The following is a 19197-nucleotide window of genomic DNA, read 5'->3' on the forward strand; positions in this document are numbered from 1 at the left end:
ACGCGCGCACACACACACACACACACACACACACACACACACACACACACACACACACACACACACACACACACACACACACACACACACACACACAAACGCAAGCACGCATACCCGCATATCTATATTGTTATTGACAAATGAATCAAATCAATCACACGTTTTATTTATAGATGAGGTGTATCTCTATGCTCAAGCCCAAAAATGTTTTATGAAATTTCCAGCACCTAATTACATGACAACACAAATTTTGTACACAAATTTTTTTATGTAAAAATGGCATTTTGGATATTTCTCAATTACCACAAAGAGTGATAGGCTTAAAGCAAAACTTTCGCCACAAGTTAAGCACATAACCAACATAACAGTATTAACCAAAAATCGCGTTGTTGATGATGTCCTATATCGCAATACCTGCGGTATCGTGCATCCTAGTGGCCACTGTGCTCGTACATGCATACACAGCTGACGCACGATATTCCCGAGGCCACGACTGTGTTAGTTCTAGGCGCAAATGCCCGGAGAGCAACACTGTACGTCTGCGCGGTGCTACGAACCACACCAGGGACCTATATCGGCAACCATGGCGGCATGACAGATACTGTCAGCAGTAGTGGGCAATTCTCGCTCGCATTCCTTCGCCGGAAAGCAGCTCTCTCCCGCAATATATGAGAAGTACGTCGACAGACGGAGCGAGCTGGCTGAATGAATAGTTAGTTAATAGCAGTGGCAACGAAGCGTACGTCGTAATCACATAATCATGCGTATTATAAAAGGCGGTATCGTAAAGGCCCCCGCGCGCGTGATAATAATATGTATATAATATAATATTATTAATTTATTTAACAATGAAACGCAGGGTTGGATGGAGCGGCGGTATGAAGCATGTATGTAGTGATCACGCAGCTGCTGTGCGTCGTCCCCTCCGCCCAGCTTGGCCTCGTCTAGTGTGCCAAAAATGTCTCGTTTCAGATTATCATGGCGTCCGTATGTCTGTGCGCGAGAGCAGTTGGGCAACTCCGTCGTCTGCCTGTCTGGCGAGGGCTGCTGACGTCACGGCGAGCAGAGATCGCCTGTGAATTTAACTGGAACCTTTTCATTCGTCGTAAAAACGTGAACGAAGCGAGGATAATGGTACGTGATGGCAGCCGCTTCGTGAAATAGCCTCAAACAAAACCATTAGCTGTCACAGGAAACAATCTCTGCCATTCACCGGCGCGCACGCGAAGCAACCGAGCGTTGCAAGTGCGTGGTTGGATTTTAATTTTCTCGTAATTATATTTTCGCATACTTTTTAAAATTGCGCTGTCATTATATTTCGTATTTGCGCAGACGTGGTCGTGATTACTGTGATTAGGTTTCGCGTGAAACATACTATTTGTTGAATACCCGAATGAGGCGTACCTACCTCCCAATTTAGTAGTTAACAAGAAATTGGAAGAAGAGAAACAGTTTAGAAAAACGGGCGGCCGCATTGTGAGAGAGGCCGAGGTTACAACGGCACGGCGGCACGCGATGTTATAACACTGCATCGGAATTTATACCTGCTTTATCTAGAAATCAATTACTCGCCGAGCTCCGGGTGTACGCGCGTAATTGCAGGTGTGTACTGGTAATCATAGGTGCGATTTGATGCGAAGAGACAGCTGGCGATGGGAGCCTCTACTGGACGTATTTCATATGCTCGGCAGGGTGAACTGCCTGCCACTCCCGCCGTTGCTCTTCGGCCATCTTAGATATGTTCCGTAGATAGGTCACAATGCCCGCAAGTGGCTTGGTTCGAGCGATGCTATTGGAAGCGAATGCAGTGAGAGCGCACTGCTAACGGACAATGTTTGATACTTGAAACTATATGTAACACAAACAAATACACACACACACACACACACACACACACACACACACACACACACACACACACACACACACACACACACACACACGCCCACGCACGCCACGGCACGCCACGCACACACACGACACACATATATATAATATATATATATATATATATAATATATATATATATATATTATATATATATATATAGGCACACGTGCGCACACGCACGCACTCGCACATGACGTATGCAGCACGCATGTACGCACGCGCGCGCACACACGCACATCGGTTTAATATATGATGATGAATCTTTTGACAACAGCCTCAATGTGCTCCCGTGCATTTTAATAGGAATTTCGCATGCAGGTGTTCGGAAGAGAGTCACACCTGTTTCTGACGCCTACATTTCCACGTTTCCCTCTCTCATTCAGCCCATCACCTCCGCTCACAATTCTCTTTACTCTCTCTCACGCACTCTTTGTCCGTTCCTTTATCGTCTTCGCCACACTTTTATTTTTCTCGATTCCCCTATGCCTCCTCTCTGCCCGACTCTCTCTCTCTCTCTCTCTCTCTCTCTCTCTCTCTCTCTCTCTCTTTCTCTTTCTCTCTCTTGGATAAATTCTCCTTACTTAACCCACGTACAGTTATCGTAGTCAGAATGAAGGATGTACATGTACTGAAAAGTGCCTCAAATACCATCTCCTGCGATCTACATTTTCAAAACTTTCCCAGAACCCCCGCCTGTTTTCACGCCTCCTTGGAATCCTGGATCCGCCACTGAACAGTTACATATCTTGCCAAGATTATCCTGGGAGCAGAGAACAACGAACAAAAATATCGGCTCTTTTCATGGCGCCTAAAACAAAGATATGCAGAGCTGAGAGGTGGGGGAGCCTAGGGTGTGGAGAGGGAGGCGGAGAAACCATTAAAATTTTAAGTCATCCACTATTTTGCACAGTTCGCTGATTTTGGCCCCCTTGTTAAAAAATCCTGGCTACGCCACTGCCAACGTAGGTATTGCGGATCATATATAGAATGGTTCTGATTTATCCCGATTAGTGCGTTCGTACGGCCATTTGTTCGACTATTTTACGTAGACGCAATCTATATTGGTGAACTATTCACACTTGGGAACCAAGATCGAAAGATACGTGTGAACTATTCACGGAGCCGATTAGGAAACGCTTCGAGAATGCTTCGAGTTGACATTCCGCGTGTAGCCCTGGTAACGAGTGTCCATCCTGTTAACACGCACCTATCCTTCTCGGCACGTCAGTCACGATGAACAGATAGCGATCGATTTCCCATTGCTGGCCGCCGACTTATTTGGAGGTCGTGCACATTAAGGTCCCTGGGCCATAATGACAGGGGCGTTTTCTTCGGCGGTAATAGCCCGGTAGCAGGAACCGTATTTCGTCGCACGAACTCGTGAGATTACGCGCGTTCTAGCTGTGGCCCGGCCGATCGCCTCACAACACTGCCATTGTTCCCGTTTCCCTCCGTGTACGTACATCCACCAGTCTATATGAGCTATTCACTGCACTCCATCAAAGTGCAGTTGCGCTCGGGTGAATGAAGAGCAAGACAATAGAGGGCGTGTGAGCTAGACTATATCGTCACTGCATTCATAATTGCGTTCTTGTTCAGAAAACGTATTCAAATATATATATATGTATATAGTGTGTGTGCGTGAGTGTGTGTGTGTGTGTGTGTGTGTGTGTGTGTGTGTGTGTGTGTGTGTGTGTGTGTGTGTGTGTGTGTGTGTGTTCGCGCGCGCGTGTGCATATCATAACTCTAAAATCAAAATCAAAATATATGGTGTCCTATATTGACAACGTCTCTTCCGCAGCCTATTAAAAAAATGGAATCATATGTAAATGAATTCTTTATCAAATTATTATCATGTTTTGATTTTAAATTCATGAATCCATCCGTGTCCGTGTGCTTTTCTCTAATATATATATAGAGAGAGAGAGAGAGAGAGAGCTGGAATTGAGTGCGAGATCGCGCATGATGACAGAAACATAGACAAATAAAGAGCTGAAGTGACAGATGCAATCGACGTTAGTATAATAATAAATAAAATAGATAATACGACAATCACCGTCAGACGTGGGTCGCTGGATATGCCTGCCGACATATTAACGAAGCAGAACCGGACGCAGACCTGTTCGAACGTAGTCCCCCACCACCTCACCGCACTCCTAACCCCCACTCACACCCCCTCGTGTTCACTCGTCAAACAAGCTCCGCCAACGAAAATGCGTCTATTCTCGAGATTTATGGCCCTAAATGACACAAGAAACAAATATTAGCTTTTCAGCGAGCTACCTGAGCTCGCGCCGGCTAATTATACCCGTGCACGCCATACACGCCACTGCCCACCAGTTTACTGGCAAAGCAAACCGCCCTTTGTCATGTAAAATGGTGGAGGGTGGTAAAAGCACTTGACTATATATCAAGGAACTGCGCACAATGGATAGAGGGCCCGCTGGCCGTGTTGAAAGGCCCTGCGCATTCTGCGCGCCTAATGGAAGGCGTTTGTGCAGAGTCAACATGACTTTGTGATTGCACTCCCGGATGACATCTGCCGCGTTGCTAGCAGTAGCACCCCAGCCCCAACCTGCCCACTCACGCTCATCCGATTCCTTACTCAAGTGGTGGGTTGGGTAGGTTGGTAGTGTTCTACTTCTGAGCATTCACGAAGAATCTTATGTAGTATCAATATGTGACTGTATGACGACGGGTGTGTAAAAGGTTGCGCTAGGACGCTACCCAAATAAAGACCTAGTCTATATCCACACACGGGCGCGCGCGCACACACGCGCTCACACGCACAATTCTATTCAAAAACCTTTAGGTAATTTATACCTTACCTGTGAAGAAACCGCTACACGCACCTGCATGCACACACCCATACGTACGCTCACACATACACGCACGCACGCTCGCATACACAATCTGAAACCAAGTTAGGAATGACTAGCAGGAGTACATTTCTGTTCCACTATCTTTTCACCTCTCTCTCTCTCTCTGTTTCTTTCCTTGCATCCATCTCGCCCAGCCTCCCTCGTGTTTTTATGCACTCATTCTCTCCCCTCTTGCATTCCCTTCCTCTCTTGATTTTTTATTGAACTGTTCGTCCCCCCGTCCGTCCCTCTATCGGTCCACCCGTCCATATGTTTATTTATATCTATTCATCTAGCAACTATCATTCGCCATCTTCACCTTCCATTAATTGTCTTTCAACCCCCTTTTCTCTCGGTCTCTCTTTTCTTCTTGTCCCCTCTTTCGGTTTCCCTTCTCTCGCTCTTTCTATCTCTCTCTCTCTCTCTCTCTCTCTCTCTCTCTCTCTCTCCATTGCCTCTCTCGAGCTCGCTCTCTTTTTCTTCTCACTCACTCTTCTCTCTCGTTTACTCTCACTCCCCCCTCTCTCCCATCTTTATATTTCGATATCTTTCGCTCTCTACATTTACCACTATTTTTCATTGAGATCGCCCTTCACCTTCTTATTTCTTTCGCGCTCGCCCAGTTTCTTTGGTAAAATAAGCCGGCATGCAGGCATTAGCGGTTTGCTCGTAGTTGACGCTACGTGTCTATTAGTGGAATTTATTGCCGCCGCCTGTACATATGATGGCCAGCCGACAGGTGCCGGGATGCTGCGGCTGGTCGTGGCAGACTTTTACATTTACCAGCTCGCTACAGCCATCTTCCCTCTCTCGAGCTGCCTTCCACGCGATTGCTGTTAGTTTACGAGGCGAACCTGTTTTCGGTGTGTGAAGTCAAGCATGTATATCTGTTGCTCTCGCATCTGTGGGGGAAAGCAGCAGCCATAGTGATGTTCGCAGTAAACAAGAGTTATCCCTCTCTGTTTCCGCAAAGATTTGCACCCACAGTTCTTCTCAGGCTACATTCTGCCTGTACCGCCTCTCGTTCTCGCTATCGCTCTCCCGCTCTCTTGTGCGCATTCTCTCTTTTCTCTCCCCCTCCTCTCTCTCACGTACTCACTCACATACTCACTAACTCACTCATTCCCTCAACTCACTCACTCACTCACTCACTCACTCACTCACTCACTCACTCACTCACTCACTCACTCACTCTCTCACTCACTCACTCACTCACTCTCTCACTCACTCACTCACTCACTCACTCACTCACTCACTCACTCACTCACTCACTCACTCACTCACTCACTCACTCACTCACTCACTCATGTTTGTTTGTGTGTGCGCACGCGTGTGTGTGCGCGTGTGCGTGCGTGTGCGTGTACGTGTACGTGCGTGTCTCATGAGCGGGCTCAGCATACATTCCTACATAATATGTCGAAACATCACACAGAGGAAACACGACAACGTAAATGTATCGTAAAACGCAAAGGCTATAGCGCGCGCGCGGGCACATGTCTCTGTCTACGTGCGGCACATGATAACGCGCACGCACTCACAAACACCGCTCTCGGCACGTGATGACGGCGAGCTATACCATCACACTTTAACACACGCCGCCCCGCTTCACAAACGACATCCCTATGTCGTGCCGACCGGCGAACGATGATTTTTATTCCCCATAAAAACTTTTATGAGTTTTCGCGCCGAGCGACAGCCGGGTGCGGTGCAAACACACCTTCGTCCGCTCAGCGCGTTCGTTCTCTTCGCTCATGCACCTGTACAATGAGCATCCTCATCAGCACTCGTAGCGTGAATTTCCGGCCGCAATAGAGACCGGTGTGTAAGTGACCTTGAACGCTGGCTCTTCCCCGCCTCATGATGCTGCATGCGCGCGAACGGCGCGCGACGAAAGAGTTGCCGATGTCGTATGCCGAGAGTTGCCGATGTCGTATGCCGAGAGTTGCCGATGTTGTATGCCGAGAGTTGGCGTTGTCGTATGCCGAGAGTTGCCGATGTCGTATGCTGCTTAGATTACAAAGCTGACTCGTTCAGAAACGCGCGTTCATTTCGAGTGCTCCAAACGCACTGAATCTATTCGGTCATAGATTCACGGCTAGCTTCAAGGTTGTTAATGATTTTATTAAAGATTAAAGATGAAATACTTAAGACCATATTTGGGAAGGAAAAATTAATTAATTAGGCTTTATTTCAGAAGTTCATAGGCTCGTTCATCAGGCTTCAATTAGACTTCAGTTTCGTGAATGTAGAGGACGAAAGTGGCCGTCCGAAAGCACACATTTTCGGGAGAAAAAATGACGACGTGGTAATGCGACACGTAGCGAAGAGAAAGCGAAAAGAGAACAGTGACTGGGGGCAGAGACAAAGAACCGAAGGGCAGTAGCGAAAACTGTGAGGACGCTGGTGCCATAAAAGAGGAGAGGAGAGAACGAGGAATGCAACTGAGGGCGGTGCATGCATCGATAATAACAACGACAAACGATCGCAACGAATTAAATCCGCGTTACACACAGAATGAACAATTGATGACATATCAATGGAATTGAGTAACGACACAGCGGTACATCAATTTAGTCTAATTGCCTGTGAAATCGGGAAACCTTGGGTCGGTTGTTTGTCCTCCAAACTCAATTATTATCCTATATATCACGATTACAAGCAGATATTTGCTTAAGCGCCCGACAGATGTTGCTCGCGCCGGTCCGCGCGGCTAGCAAAACGCTCGCGGCGACGTCTAGCGAGCCACGCAGGTCTAGTGTCGCCACACTGTCGCCATCAAGGTGTCACACGGCCTGCCCCTCGGGTGACAAACGTATCTACGGGTGACTTTCGGCGAGCGAAAAGCACAGCAGTAGCGCTACAGTAGCAGGCTGCGAGCGGGTATACGCGGTGCTGCTGTGCCGCTATAGTTGGATGTTATCAGGCAGGGCATGTGCGCGTACTGCCTGCTTACCTGCGGCTCGCCCACCTGCGGTTGCAGCGCTGCTGTATGGCCCCGGGGGTCGGTAACCAGCCATCCGTCCACAACACCCATTCATGCGAAAGCACTTCTAAGACGTTTAAGCTGTTTAAGAGGCTTGCGAGGTAATGGAATTTCAATCTTTCAGGTGCGCGCGTAGAGAGAAGCGATACCTGACGCGAAACCTCTTTACGTGTTTAATCTGCCAGATCAGATACAGCGCGTCTTCGCTAATCTGTGGCAGTCGTACCAACCACACGACCATATAGTTTAAGCTAATGACACCAGCACACGGTCATGTAGAAGTAGCTATAACTGCAATACTGCACGGACTCGGACGTGCAACTAACCCCACAAGCACGTGGACATTGCCTAATACCATAGCCTCATAGGCATTCAGACGTAATTACTGTAATTATATTTACCACCACATAAACATGAAAGAGGTTTCTTACTTCACACTCCCATAGGTATGCATTTTTAATCGCACATGCAGCGAACTAAACCACCACATGCAGGGTTTTATATCTATAGTTAACTAATTATACCACCATATACGTAAATTAAATTTAACTAATTGGAAACCCCTAGGCCACCATACATGTGCGGAGATATATTAAAAGACGACAGCAAACTTGTTTGTATGAGAAAAGCATTGTTATGCAAGCGTTTGCAGTGGACTTTTTAAAAATTCGTATCCAGTTTAAATTCAAAATCCATCCTCGTTTGTAAATACCCCATAAATACCTTCATGCGAGTGCGCGTAATTCAGTTAGTGGCACGCACCTCACGCAATGTGCGAATGTCTTCTCGCTATTTAAACGGGGCCAAGAGCCGTGACCAGCCCGGCTAGGACCACGCACATTATTATATAGCGTACCACGGAGTGAGCGCGTGCACGCGCCTTCTCGGACGTACACTTGCTCCATATGGTGCTGGCCTAGTGTTTATCATGTAAGCAAACAAAACAAGGCGGAATAGCGCAATCCGGCGGCCACCCTATCATCACCAACCGTCAACTACTCCGTGAATATTGCTTAATGACATGATCTGTTTGTGTGCATAGGTGGACGCGGGCGTTTGGCCACCGGGTCCTCTAATGGACCGCGATGTTAGTGCACGTGCGCGTCTGCGTCGTCCACTCGGGCGATTAATGAACGTCAGCACAGAGCCACGCTTTATTCCTTGCCCTCCGAACCGACTGACGGGCGTCGATGGCGGTGAAGAGAAAATAAGGGGTAGGGTTAGCGTTTACGGTCAGTGAAAAACAATAGAACGTGGAACAATCTGGTAAGCAAAGCGATAATATTAGGAAAAGAGCGGGGAGGCGCAATTAGATTAATGGTAGCGCATAATAGATGACTATAAGAAATAAATTAAGTTATGAAAATATTTAAGACGTCGTGTAAGAGACATGGCAAGCAGAACGATAAACTAAAAGAATTAATAACAATAACATCATCGATTTATAGGAATACGACGTGGTAACTCATGGCTTATTATTTCTCTATAGTTAATTCATCCCTAGTGCAATAATTAATGCTTCTGTTCGTATCAATCAATTTGTATGACTACGTCATGTACATTAGATATGGTCAACCATAGCCGCAGTGAGTGTTGGCTTTTATATAGTAATCACGTGATCAATGCCTAATGGCACTTCAATTTATCTCATATTATATTATCTCTATTATATATCTCATATTATATTATATTATATTTATCTCATATTATATCTCATTTATATCATGTTTTTTATATTATGCATCTTGCATTGTTTTATGCACGATGGAGATACCTGGGAATTACATGTGATTTAAAGTTAGTGTATGCTAACAACATATAAGCATCATGAATCTTTGCGTTCTACGGTAATACCTCCATAATAAATCTTACAACTCTATAAACACGAATTTATATCTGCAGGACTGTCATTAATACGAGGTAAAATGTATGATATCAATATAAAAAACAATTATATGGACAAAGCGAAAAAGTAAGTAAGACTCATATCTCAATAATGAAATGGCGGGTCTAATTCGAAGATTGCTTAACGATTTTTCCGAACATTCTCAAACAATTTTAACACGAATCCTGCCTGTAAGAAACCATCACCGCGAAGAATTACACTGTAAACTCTTCAACTAAAGGTTTTGTGAAAAAATTGTCATGAGAACAGTGACCATTATAATAATGATCATGCTGTTATTTCGGTTTTTATATTGCATATATAACATATTGTACATATGCATTGACGTACGCACGCATGCACTCTCACACATGCACGCACACACACACACACATACACGCACGCACGCACGCACGCACACACACACACACACACACACACACACACACACATACATACAAACATACATACACACGTACGTACGTACGTACGGATGGATGGATGGATGGGATGAATGGATGAATAAATCGCTCGATCGATCGATTGATTGATGGATCGTTATATGGACGGATCGATAGAGGTATTAAAAGATAGATAGATAGATATATAGATTGATAGATAGATACATAGATAGACAGGTAGATAATTAATTAGATAGATAGATAGATAGATAGATAGATAGATAGATAGCTAGCTAGATAGATAGATAGATATATAGCTAGATAGATAGATAGATAGATAAATAGATAAATAGATAGATAGATAGATAGATAGATAGATAGATAGATGATAGATAGATAGATAGATAGATAGATAGATAGATAGAGAAGTATAAAGGCAGATTGATAAACAAACAGACAGAAAGGCAAACAGGTAGATGGATTGACAGATATTTTTCTTGAGAAATAGAAATAGAAATAGTAATAAATAGAGATAGGTAGATAGATATAGAGAAATATATGACTACAATATCGCATTGGCATCAAATTGTGAAATTGATATAGACATGTGTGCCATCAGTTTATTATTACAACTCATACGCAATAAATACAGAGGAAACGCTTCAGATAACAGAATATCAGTGTAGGTTATCTTGTACTTTTATTATTATATTATAATATCGATAATATGTACATGTTTTTAAGTAACTGTAACTCAATATTTATAATTACATAAACTATAAGTGATCTGTAATGCGAACGCACAGCTGACAGCTCATAAATATACAGTCACGCTTATGTATTACGTGTGACGTCATTATTTTCATCATCGTTATCGTCACCGTCAGTGACATCATCATCATTAGCATGATCATAATCGTCGTCGTGGTCGTGGTCGTCGTCGTCATCGTCGTCGTCACCATCGTCTTCGTCGTCGTCATCGTCGTCGTCGTCGTCATCATCGTCGTCGTCGTCGTCGTCGTCGTCGTTGCCTTTACTATTCTCATAACCCGCCCTTATCTTACAGAATTCTATCTCTGTGACTACGTGCATGCACAGCCGCGCAAAAAAAATCGTTGCCTTCGGTTATAACCTACTCGTGACAGCTTAATCACATATACACAAACTCTGACGCGCTGTCCCCTACGCTAGAGACCTAGTGGGTCTAGACACGTCTTCATTATCACTGCAGGCGGAGCAAAGCTGGTGTGTGGTGTGGGGAGCAGAGACGCGATCGCGAAGAAGGGCGCGAATTGATACTGGCGTTAAACAATCAAATTCATCCTTGAATTTCATCGATGTGATCGTCGAAGGATGTTACTAAGGCCGTCATTCCATAGCAATGTGACTCTAAAGAAAGCGTGCAATATGACTATATTTTTGTGCTGCAAGTGCCCTTGCATCCCGTCTCTATTTCCCCCGCCCGACCGCGAAATTTTTTTTCTCACTTGAGTTCCGGACCCATCATAGATAGTGTTTTGTAATAAATGGTTCTTATATATATGGTTGGATTATAGTTAGTGTTAGGGTTCGGGTACGTGTTAGGGTTAGGGTTAGGGATAGGGCGTTCATTTTTCATTGTTGCTTCGAGGAAGTCGAGTGAATGGAGTGCGCTGATTGGCTGTGGTCCGGAACTCAAGTGGGAAAAAAATTTTGCCGTCCGGCCGTCACTCACTCCCATTATCTGCCTCTGCCTCTAACATCTACTCTTTCGCACTCACTCTGCCTGTCTACCTGTCTGCTGTCTGTCTGTATCTCAATCTGTCTGCCTGTCTGTCTGTCTGTGTGTCTATGTGTCTGTGTGTCTGTGTGTCTGTGTGTCTATGTGTCTGTGTGTCTGTCTGTCTGTCTGTCTGACCGCCTGTCTGTCTGTCTGACCGCCTGTCTGTCTGTCTCTATGTCTATCTGTCTGTCTGCCTATCTGTCTGTCTGCCTATCTGTCTATCTGTCGATCTGTCTCTCTCTCCTTCCCCATATCTCCTCTCTGTTTCTCTCTTTCTGTCACTGTTAAAGATAGTCCTCAACACAGTCCATCTGCCGCAAGCATACAGGGAGAGTGCATATTACCGCCTCTAGCATTATCAGCTAATACGTTAACGTCGGCTGGACAGAGGACATCACACAAAGCGACTGCGAGCGTCCGATGCACGTCTGACGCCAGTCGGGCGACGAGACGCTTGAATGAAACGAACATCAGTTGTTTCGGCCGGAGACGCAGACGGTGGGCGGGCGCCAGATTTAAAAAATTCTATGCACTAATCACCGTCGATCTTTCCACGTAGTTGGCTCGTTCTCTCGTGTCACTTGGCGTCAGCTGGGCCGTGTGCACCGTCGTCGTCTCCGCGGCTAACCTACATAGTCAAGGATAACCGACGACGACCTGCCCGCCGCCAGTTTAACTGCGGAGAGGGTAATTTTTGAATGAACGTCGTTCGTAAGTCGCGGCGCGGTACACGTTTCCCGAGTATCACGTCTGGTGCCTCGTCAGATACAGCCCGTGTCTCACTAATCACGTTAGGCGTCGAGGTCACAGCCCCACAAGCAGTCTCAACCCCTAATCAGGTCCTCCGAGGAGCTGGACCTTACTGACGACGTGCATAGAAGCCGTGAGCGTGCGCGCTGGCGTCGCTTCGCGCCTCAGCGACATCCGCAGCCCTCGACGACCATGTCCTGGTAGTTTTTCAGCACGACTTTCTCGTGCTCGTCGAGGTATAACATGCTGATGGGGCTGAGGTCTGTCGGCACGCAGCAGGCGCGCGGCACGGCGGCCGGACTCACGGAGTTCACAAGCGTCTGCACGATGGCGTGGTTGGTGGAGTTCAGGTGGTCGGCGAGCGGGAACGGGCAGTCGCCCTTGCAGTAGAACGCCTGGTAGCCGGGCGGCGCGACGATCCAGTCGTCCCAGCCGACGTCGCGAAAGTCTACGTACAGGTTGTGTCGGCGGCAGTTGTTCTTGTGACTGCCCTTCCGGCGGTTGCGTCGCCGACCGCGCTCCGTCTGCCGCTTCGCGCGTCGCCCGCCGAACGAGCGTCGGCCATCGTCCGTGAAGGCGACGAGAAACGGCTGGTGTCGCCGCCACGCGGCCGCGTCGTCGCTGGACGCCGAGCGGCGTAACCGCACGTGCTGGCGGTGCGGGTGCGCCGCGTCGAGCCGACGTCCGTGAGCGCTCGTCACCTCGACCCGCAGGCCGTGGTTGTCGCGCGGCCGGTGCGTCCACTGTCGCACGGCCGGCGACACGTCGAACGACTCCCAGCCGGTGGCGTTGACGTCGATCAGCCGCGTGTCGACGAGTCTCTCGATGATGTCGTCGTCGTCGGCAGCCCCGCTCGTCGGTGGCGGCGGCTGCACCGTCTCGTAAACGTTCACGCGCACGCGCGTATCGCCGGCGTGGGCCGGCAGCGCCTGCCGGTAAACGCGTAGCTCGGAGCCAGCTAGATGCTCGTCGCACGGTATGTTGAGGACGTCAAACGACAGCCTGCCGTCAGGCGATGCCTCGCCGTCTCCTCCCGCTGAAAAAACGTTTGGCATAAATACGCGCTTAAATAAAAACGAAACAAAATTATATATATCCATATATATATATATATATATATATATATATATATATATATATATATATATAGTAGTCAGTAGAATAACGGAGATGGTGGTATAAATTTTTTACTGTGTCATCAGTAAAAAACATTTAGAATATAAAGCAAGATTAAATTTAATTGTATGTGTGTGTGCGTGCGTGAGTGCGTGCGTACGAATGTGTGTGTGTGTGTGTGTGTGTGTGTGTGTGTGTGTGTGAGAGAGAGCAGGCGCCCGTGTGTGTGTGTGTGTGTGTGCGTGCAGGCGCCCGTGTGTGTGTGTATGTGTGTTTGCGTGGTCGCTTGTGGTTAGGGATGAGTGTACGCGTCTGTCTGTGTATGGTAGGGAAGGAGTCAACTCGTATTTACATAGTCCCGTTGCCCAGCATGTATTCATACTGCTAAAAGTAAGGCCTAAGTAAGCCGGTATCGCGAAAGTCGTCAAATATTCAAACACACCATTAGCCGTGAGCTTCAATTCTACCCCAGCACATATCCCCGTTAACAGTTCTCAATTGAATAAAAGTAGCACGATTAATTAAAATTAAAATAATGGATCTCGCAATTGTGTGGATCAAAGCAGGCATGCTATAAAACACCAAATTTTTTTTTAAATTTTAAATTTAAAAAAAGTATAAATTAGCGTTTTCCTGCTGCAAACATATTCGCGGGGAAAACTTTAACGTTTCTCCACCTACCGAAAAAGCTTCGTATCGTGTTCGACGCGTGGGTCGTTCCGTCTCGTGTGTTGTGAAACATGCCGGCTTCCTCCGGATTGCGCAGATGCTCCTGGTACAACTGCAGTATGTACTCCGGTATGGCGGCCTTCGATCGAGGCCTAGGTCGCCTGCTCAGGCCGAACATTTGCAGCAAGCGTGTCTCGATGTTGTCGAGATATTCCTGCGTCACTTCCGGCGCGTGCAGCTCGTCGGCAACGAGCGAGCTGATGGCGTCGCGACTAGCTTCCGGTAGAAGATCGGCGCACAGTTCCAAGACTGCAGACAGTAGTACCAGCAGCCACAGTATCCTCGTGCTGCTGGTCATGTTTTCTGTGCGAAGAAAAAGAAGCAAAAACGGATTAGTTCTCGAACGATGAGGCAAGCGAAGCGTGCGAGTTCTGATCGTACGGGCCCACCTACACGTGTATTTTAGAGTTCAGAGCGCACGCAAACACGACAGCCCAGCGAAGCCGTAGCTTCCTGCAGACACCTGTCTCCCTCCATCTCCCGAACCTGTAGTCGCGTGCGCGTGAGAAAAACGAATCTGACCGAAAACGCTCGCGCAACAGGTGCTCCCGTGTAAATGCACTAGGCAGAGATAGAATGACACTGAGAAGCTGCATGGGCAAGGTCTTATCATGGCGTGTTGAGGATGAGAAGTCTATACGCAGATACACGCGGATACTCATCCTGCTAGATGCAAAAACAATATAAGCTTGCATATTTTCTTCAACAGCTGCGGTTAGAGCGCGTGCGTACTTAGAATATCCTATATATATATATATATATATATGAGTCGTAGTATGCATATAATAGAGCGGTCTCATGATATTACACTCGAAAGAACGTCGACCGTTGTACTGGCGTGTAGTAGCGTACACGTCTTCACGGAAAGGCTGGCCGGAGCTACTGAACAAGGTGACAAAGTAAAAGCGAACGGCATGAGTACGGAAAATAAAATGCAGTACCTACTCCCATTAATGAACCAGTCAAAACTCCCGTGCGCATGCCGTAATAAGACGATAGCGGAGATATGTTCTGGCGAAGTTCGGTCGTTGATTTACTGCCTCTAGAGTGCATGCACCGCGCGCGCTCTCCTATGCGGCGCAGTGACGGCTCGCTGCGCTTTTAACTCATTACCTACGCCCACCACGTCGGTCGGTTAGCAGGGCTTATTCCGCGTTTCCGCGTACCGGCGTGCAGCGGCACCTGCATATGCACGAGGCGGCAAGCAAAAAGGCAACAGATGCTGCAACCGTTCAGCCGAGCAAACTTAGGCATCTTCCTGTTGATGCTGTGCAGATGCCAGCAAGGAAGCGGAGGCAGCATCTTCATCCGTGACACTCCGCAGATGCGCTCAAGCACGGGGACGTTAATCTATCAGTGTGCGCTGTACGCGGAAAGCCACAGACAAGGAATAGGAACGCCACGCACACTCACTCCCACACGCGCACGCACACGCTCACACCCGCGCGCACACGCACATACGCACACGCGCATCCGCAGTCATACACGCGCGTACACATATGCATACGCGCATGCGCGCGCACGCCCGCGCAATAATTCACCCGCACGCACACATGCACACGCACATACGCGCACGCCCGCACGCACACTCCTCTACGTGAATGAACACCCACGGACACGCACAGGCACGCACGCACGCATGCACACAAACCCATCGCGGCGATTCAAACCTATCTATATGCACATGGCCGCACACACTGTTATTGGCTGGCATTGTTGCGGCAACGACTATATTGTTGGACAACGAACACCTACGTATATATATGCCACGGACGCTTTCGTCACTTTCCAATTCTTGACGCATCACGCCTACATATGAACTTATAATGTTAGTGCTTGCCTTACTCTGCTGACAGCTCACAGTATATGCTATGTCAGCTCCGACATGACGGTATCGCGTTCATGCAGTAAGTGGCGCGGCAGGTTTATGGTTGAACCATCCCACGACATCCTGCTGCGCGGTTTTGGAAAATTAGTTTATATCCCCATAAACTGTCAAATAAATATCTAAGTCGCGCTACTGTTCATGACAGCGAACATGGATATCGCAGGGCCGGTGGTCAGAAATCGAACACATCATCTACAGACTGAAACCGAATCCGGCGGGGAAACGGGAACCTCTCTACAGACATATCAACAACGGGGTAAACACTTACCTCTGTACATATACAGCTTCTTCCATCAGTCGGGAAAACAGTTATCCCTCCACGTAAACCAGCGCCAGCCAATCTTCAGAGAGCAGCGACGGGCGCCACATGCTCATTCAATTTAGATCTTCGTGCGGTTTAATAAGTTCTACTTATGACCATAGTTAGGAGATCTACCATGCGACGTCGTCGTCTTAACGTCATTAAAAATCCGAGAAATCGTAAAAGTAATAAAAGCGCTGATGTAAGACAGCTGCTGGATGAAGCCCGATGAAGCTGAATGAATATGAGCGGCTTCAACTATGTGCGTCTCATAGACGCCTTAGCTTACAGATTCACCCACCGTTATACAGCCATCGTTGGAATGAAGAAGATCGCGACTGTTGGAGTCTTAGCACCACGCTTCCACTAAGATTTGCGCACAATCAAACACGCGATTATAATTCGTGTTGAAATTTCATTACAAATAGAGCAGTTGTAATGGAATCAAAATCAGTGGATGGACCCGTCTAGGATACCCAGGCAGGTTCTCTATAGTGAGCTGTCTGAAGGTAAGCGTCACTGAGATAGACCGCGGAAACGCTACAAGGACACACTAAAAGATGCCCTCAAATGGGCCCCGTTGCATCCTACGCAGCTCGAACCTACAGCTGCTGACAGAACTAATTGGAGAGCTGCCTCCAGGAATGCCACGCTGAAATTTGAGGAAAACCGTCGTGAGTTCCTGGCAGCTGCTAGAGAGCGACGCCACAGGGCAGCGTCCCGTCCACCAACCCAGTCCCTGGACTTTCAGTGGCCAATCTGTGCCCGGGCGTTTGCTTCTGCCTTCGGCCTACGGAGCCACATGAAAGCGCATTGGTAAAATGCACAACGACTACTAGCAGAATAGAATCAAAACATATTCAGCTTGCCATTAAAAATATATTAAAACATATTAAAAGTTCATACTTAATAAATTAAATACATCAATAACTTACGAAATACAGCGCGTTTGCGCTTTGCAACAATTGATTGAATTCTTGCATATTGCTATCATATTAGTTTAGATCAATCTACAATAACACCGTCGTGGCATAGCGACCATTGTTACAGCGTAACAAATTAACAATCTGTTTGGACAGACTTGTATTTTCGAACATGCTCTATGAAACACTAAAGATTCTGTTGAACCGAGAAGATTTGTTGAACTTTAATTCGTTATTACCATGACAAACAGACTGGCGTCGAGGAAATTGCATTGAAACATACATAATTAAATTTACCTTTGAACCTAACTATTTATGCGAATAATTTGCTGTATAAAATTGCTGAATAAATTAAAAGAACGTGAATAAAGTAAAGATAGAATTAACATTTCATCGTCATTTGAAGAGACGATGATGCCACATCCATAGAGTTCCCTGTTTTATCATCGTTATATAGAATACCACGAAACTCCGTGACCAGGATCGCGCGTCAATCATCGTAATTTACGGCGATCAATCAAGAAGGCAGACGTTCCAAGTGTCTCGGGGGGACCGAGATCCTCCCGGTACGACATGCTGGTCCCGGAGCCCCGGTATGAGTCCAAAAAGTCCCGGTCGTAACATTTTTCAGCCATATTTTATCATTTACATCAGTAAATTACTAAATTTGCCGTGGTTGTTGATGTACTTTGATTCCAGCGAACAATAAAAGGCCACAAATTTGTTTTTTTTGCATTTTCATTTTGAATTTTCATTTTATTTTACATTTATACTTTATAAAAAATGGTGGTGCGCCGCGACAAACACATGTCGCAGCCCGCCACAACTTTTTACCTGTTTTTGCGCACCGCGGAAAAACGGCGATGGACCATTATCACAAGTGATCACTTTCTTGGATTTTCCCAACTTGGGACCTCTGAGAAGGAATTAGTAAACACTACTTTAAGAGTTCAAGCAAACGATCGTTTGGTTTCCAGGGCGATACTTTTAGTGAAAGTGTTACGTTAGCGACTCGTAACAGACACAGACGCGGGCGATCTGATTGAGTCAGTCGAGCACGGACCGCTTCTATCGTATCACTGTTTTCGTAACTCATAATTGAAATAAAACGCTAACTCTCGCGTCGTATTTCAAACATCAACAAACGCGGGGTTCAGCTCGCTCGCCGACAAACGCGCCAGAAAAGCAATATGTTAGTCCGAAATTTTTCCTACTTAGCTTACAATAACCGAATTATTTAGCCGTTCACTGTGTTTGTTGCATCTGTATGGTTCCTGTTATGCGGGGCGAAAGTGTGGGAAGATGCGGGCGCATTGCGACTTGAATAGCCGATGAACGCATGTACGTGGTGGATGGAGCAACGAGTACGTGTGTCTTGCATGGCCTACGGATATTTCGTACGCGATACTCGTTGCGCAACCATATGTGTACGTGGGAGCGATTACTGAACTGTTGCAATCACCACGCGATCTACGGCTAATCCTTTCAGCTGCTTAATTACATTGCCGATAGCAGCCAACTTTACAAATTAACCGCCAACCAACAAACGCATACATCCGTAGCGGACGGACTACACGCCATCCCTGTCACCATACTACTCCAAACATAGTATTTCCCAATCTCTGTCCCAGCCTCCCTTCAGGCTATTTGTTTGTTTAGTGTGTGTGTGTGTGTGTGTGTGTGTGTGTGTGTGTGTGTGTGTGTGTGT

General features: G+C 46.8%; 1 protein-coding gene across 1 annotated transcript in view; it reads right to left on the reverse strand.

Moving 5' to 3' along the window:
* Nucleotides 1-10601: 10601 nt before the first annotated feature.
* LOC106814913 (bone morphogenetic protein 2-like) overlaps nucleotides 10602-19197 on the reverse strand; it is a 14422-nt gene continuing 5826 nt past the window's right edge. The window contains exons 2-3 of the mRNA XM_014819298.1: nucleotides 14330-14680; nucleotides 10602-13568 (exon numbers count right to left, since the gene is read on the reverse strand). Of these exons, the coding sequence (XP_014674784.1) occupies nucleotides 12697-13568; nucleotides 14330-14675 (1218 nt within the window). The 5' untranslated portion in view covers nucleotides 14676-14680 and the 3' untranslated portion in view covers nucleotides 10602-12696. The remainder of the gene's footprint in view (nucleotides 13569-14329; nucleotides 14681-19197) is intronic.

This window comes from Priapulus caudatus, unplaced genomic scaffold (assembly GCF_000485595.1).
Source record: "Priapulus caudatus unplaced genomic scaffold, Priapulus_caudatus-5.0.1 Scaffold27, whole genome shotgun sequence".
Lineage (NCBI taxonomy): Eukaryota > Metazoa > Priapulida > Priapulimorpha > Priapulimorphida > Priapulidae > Priapulus > Priapulus caudatus.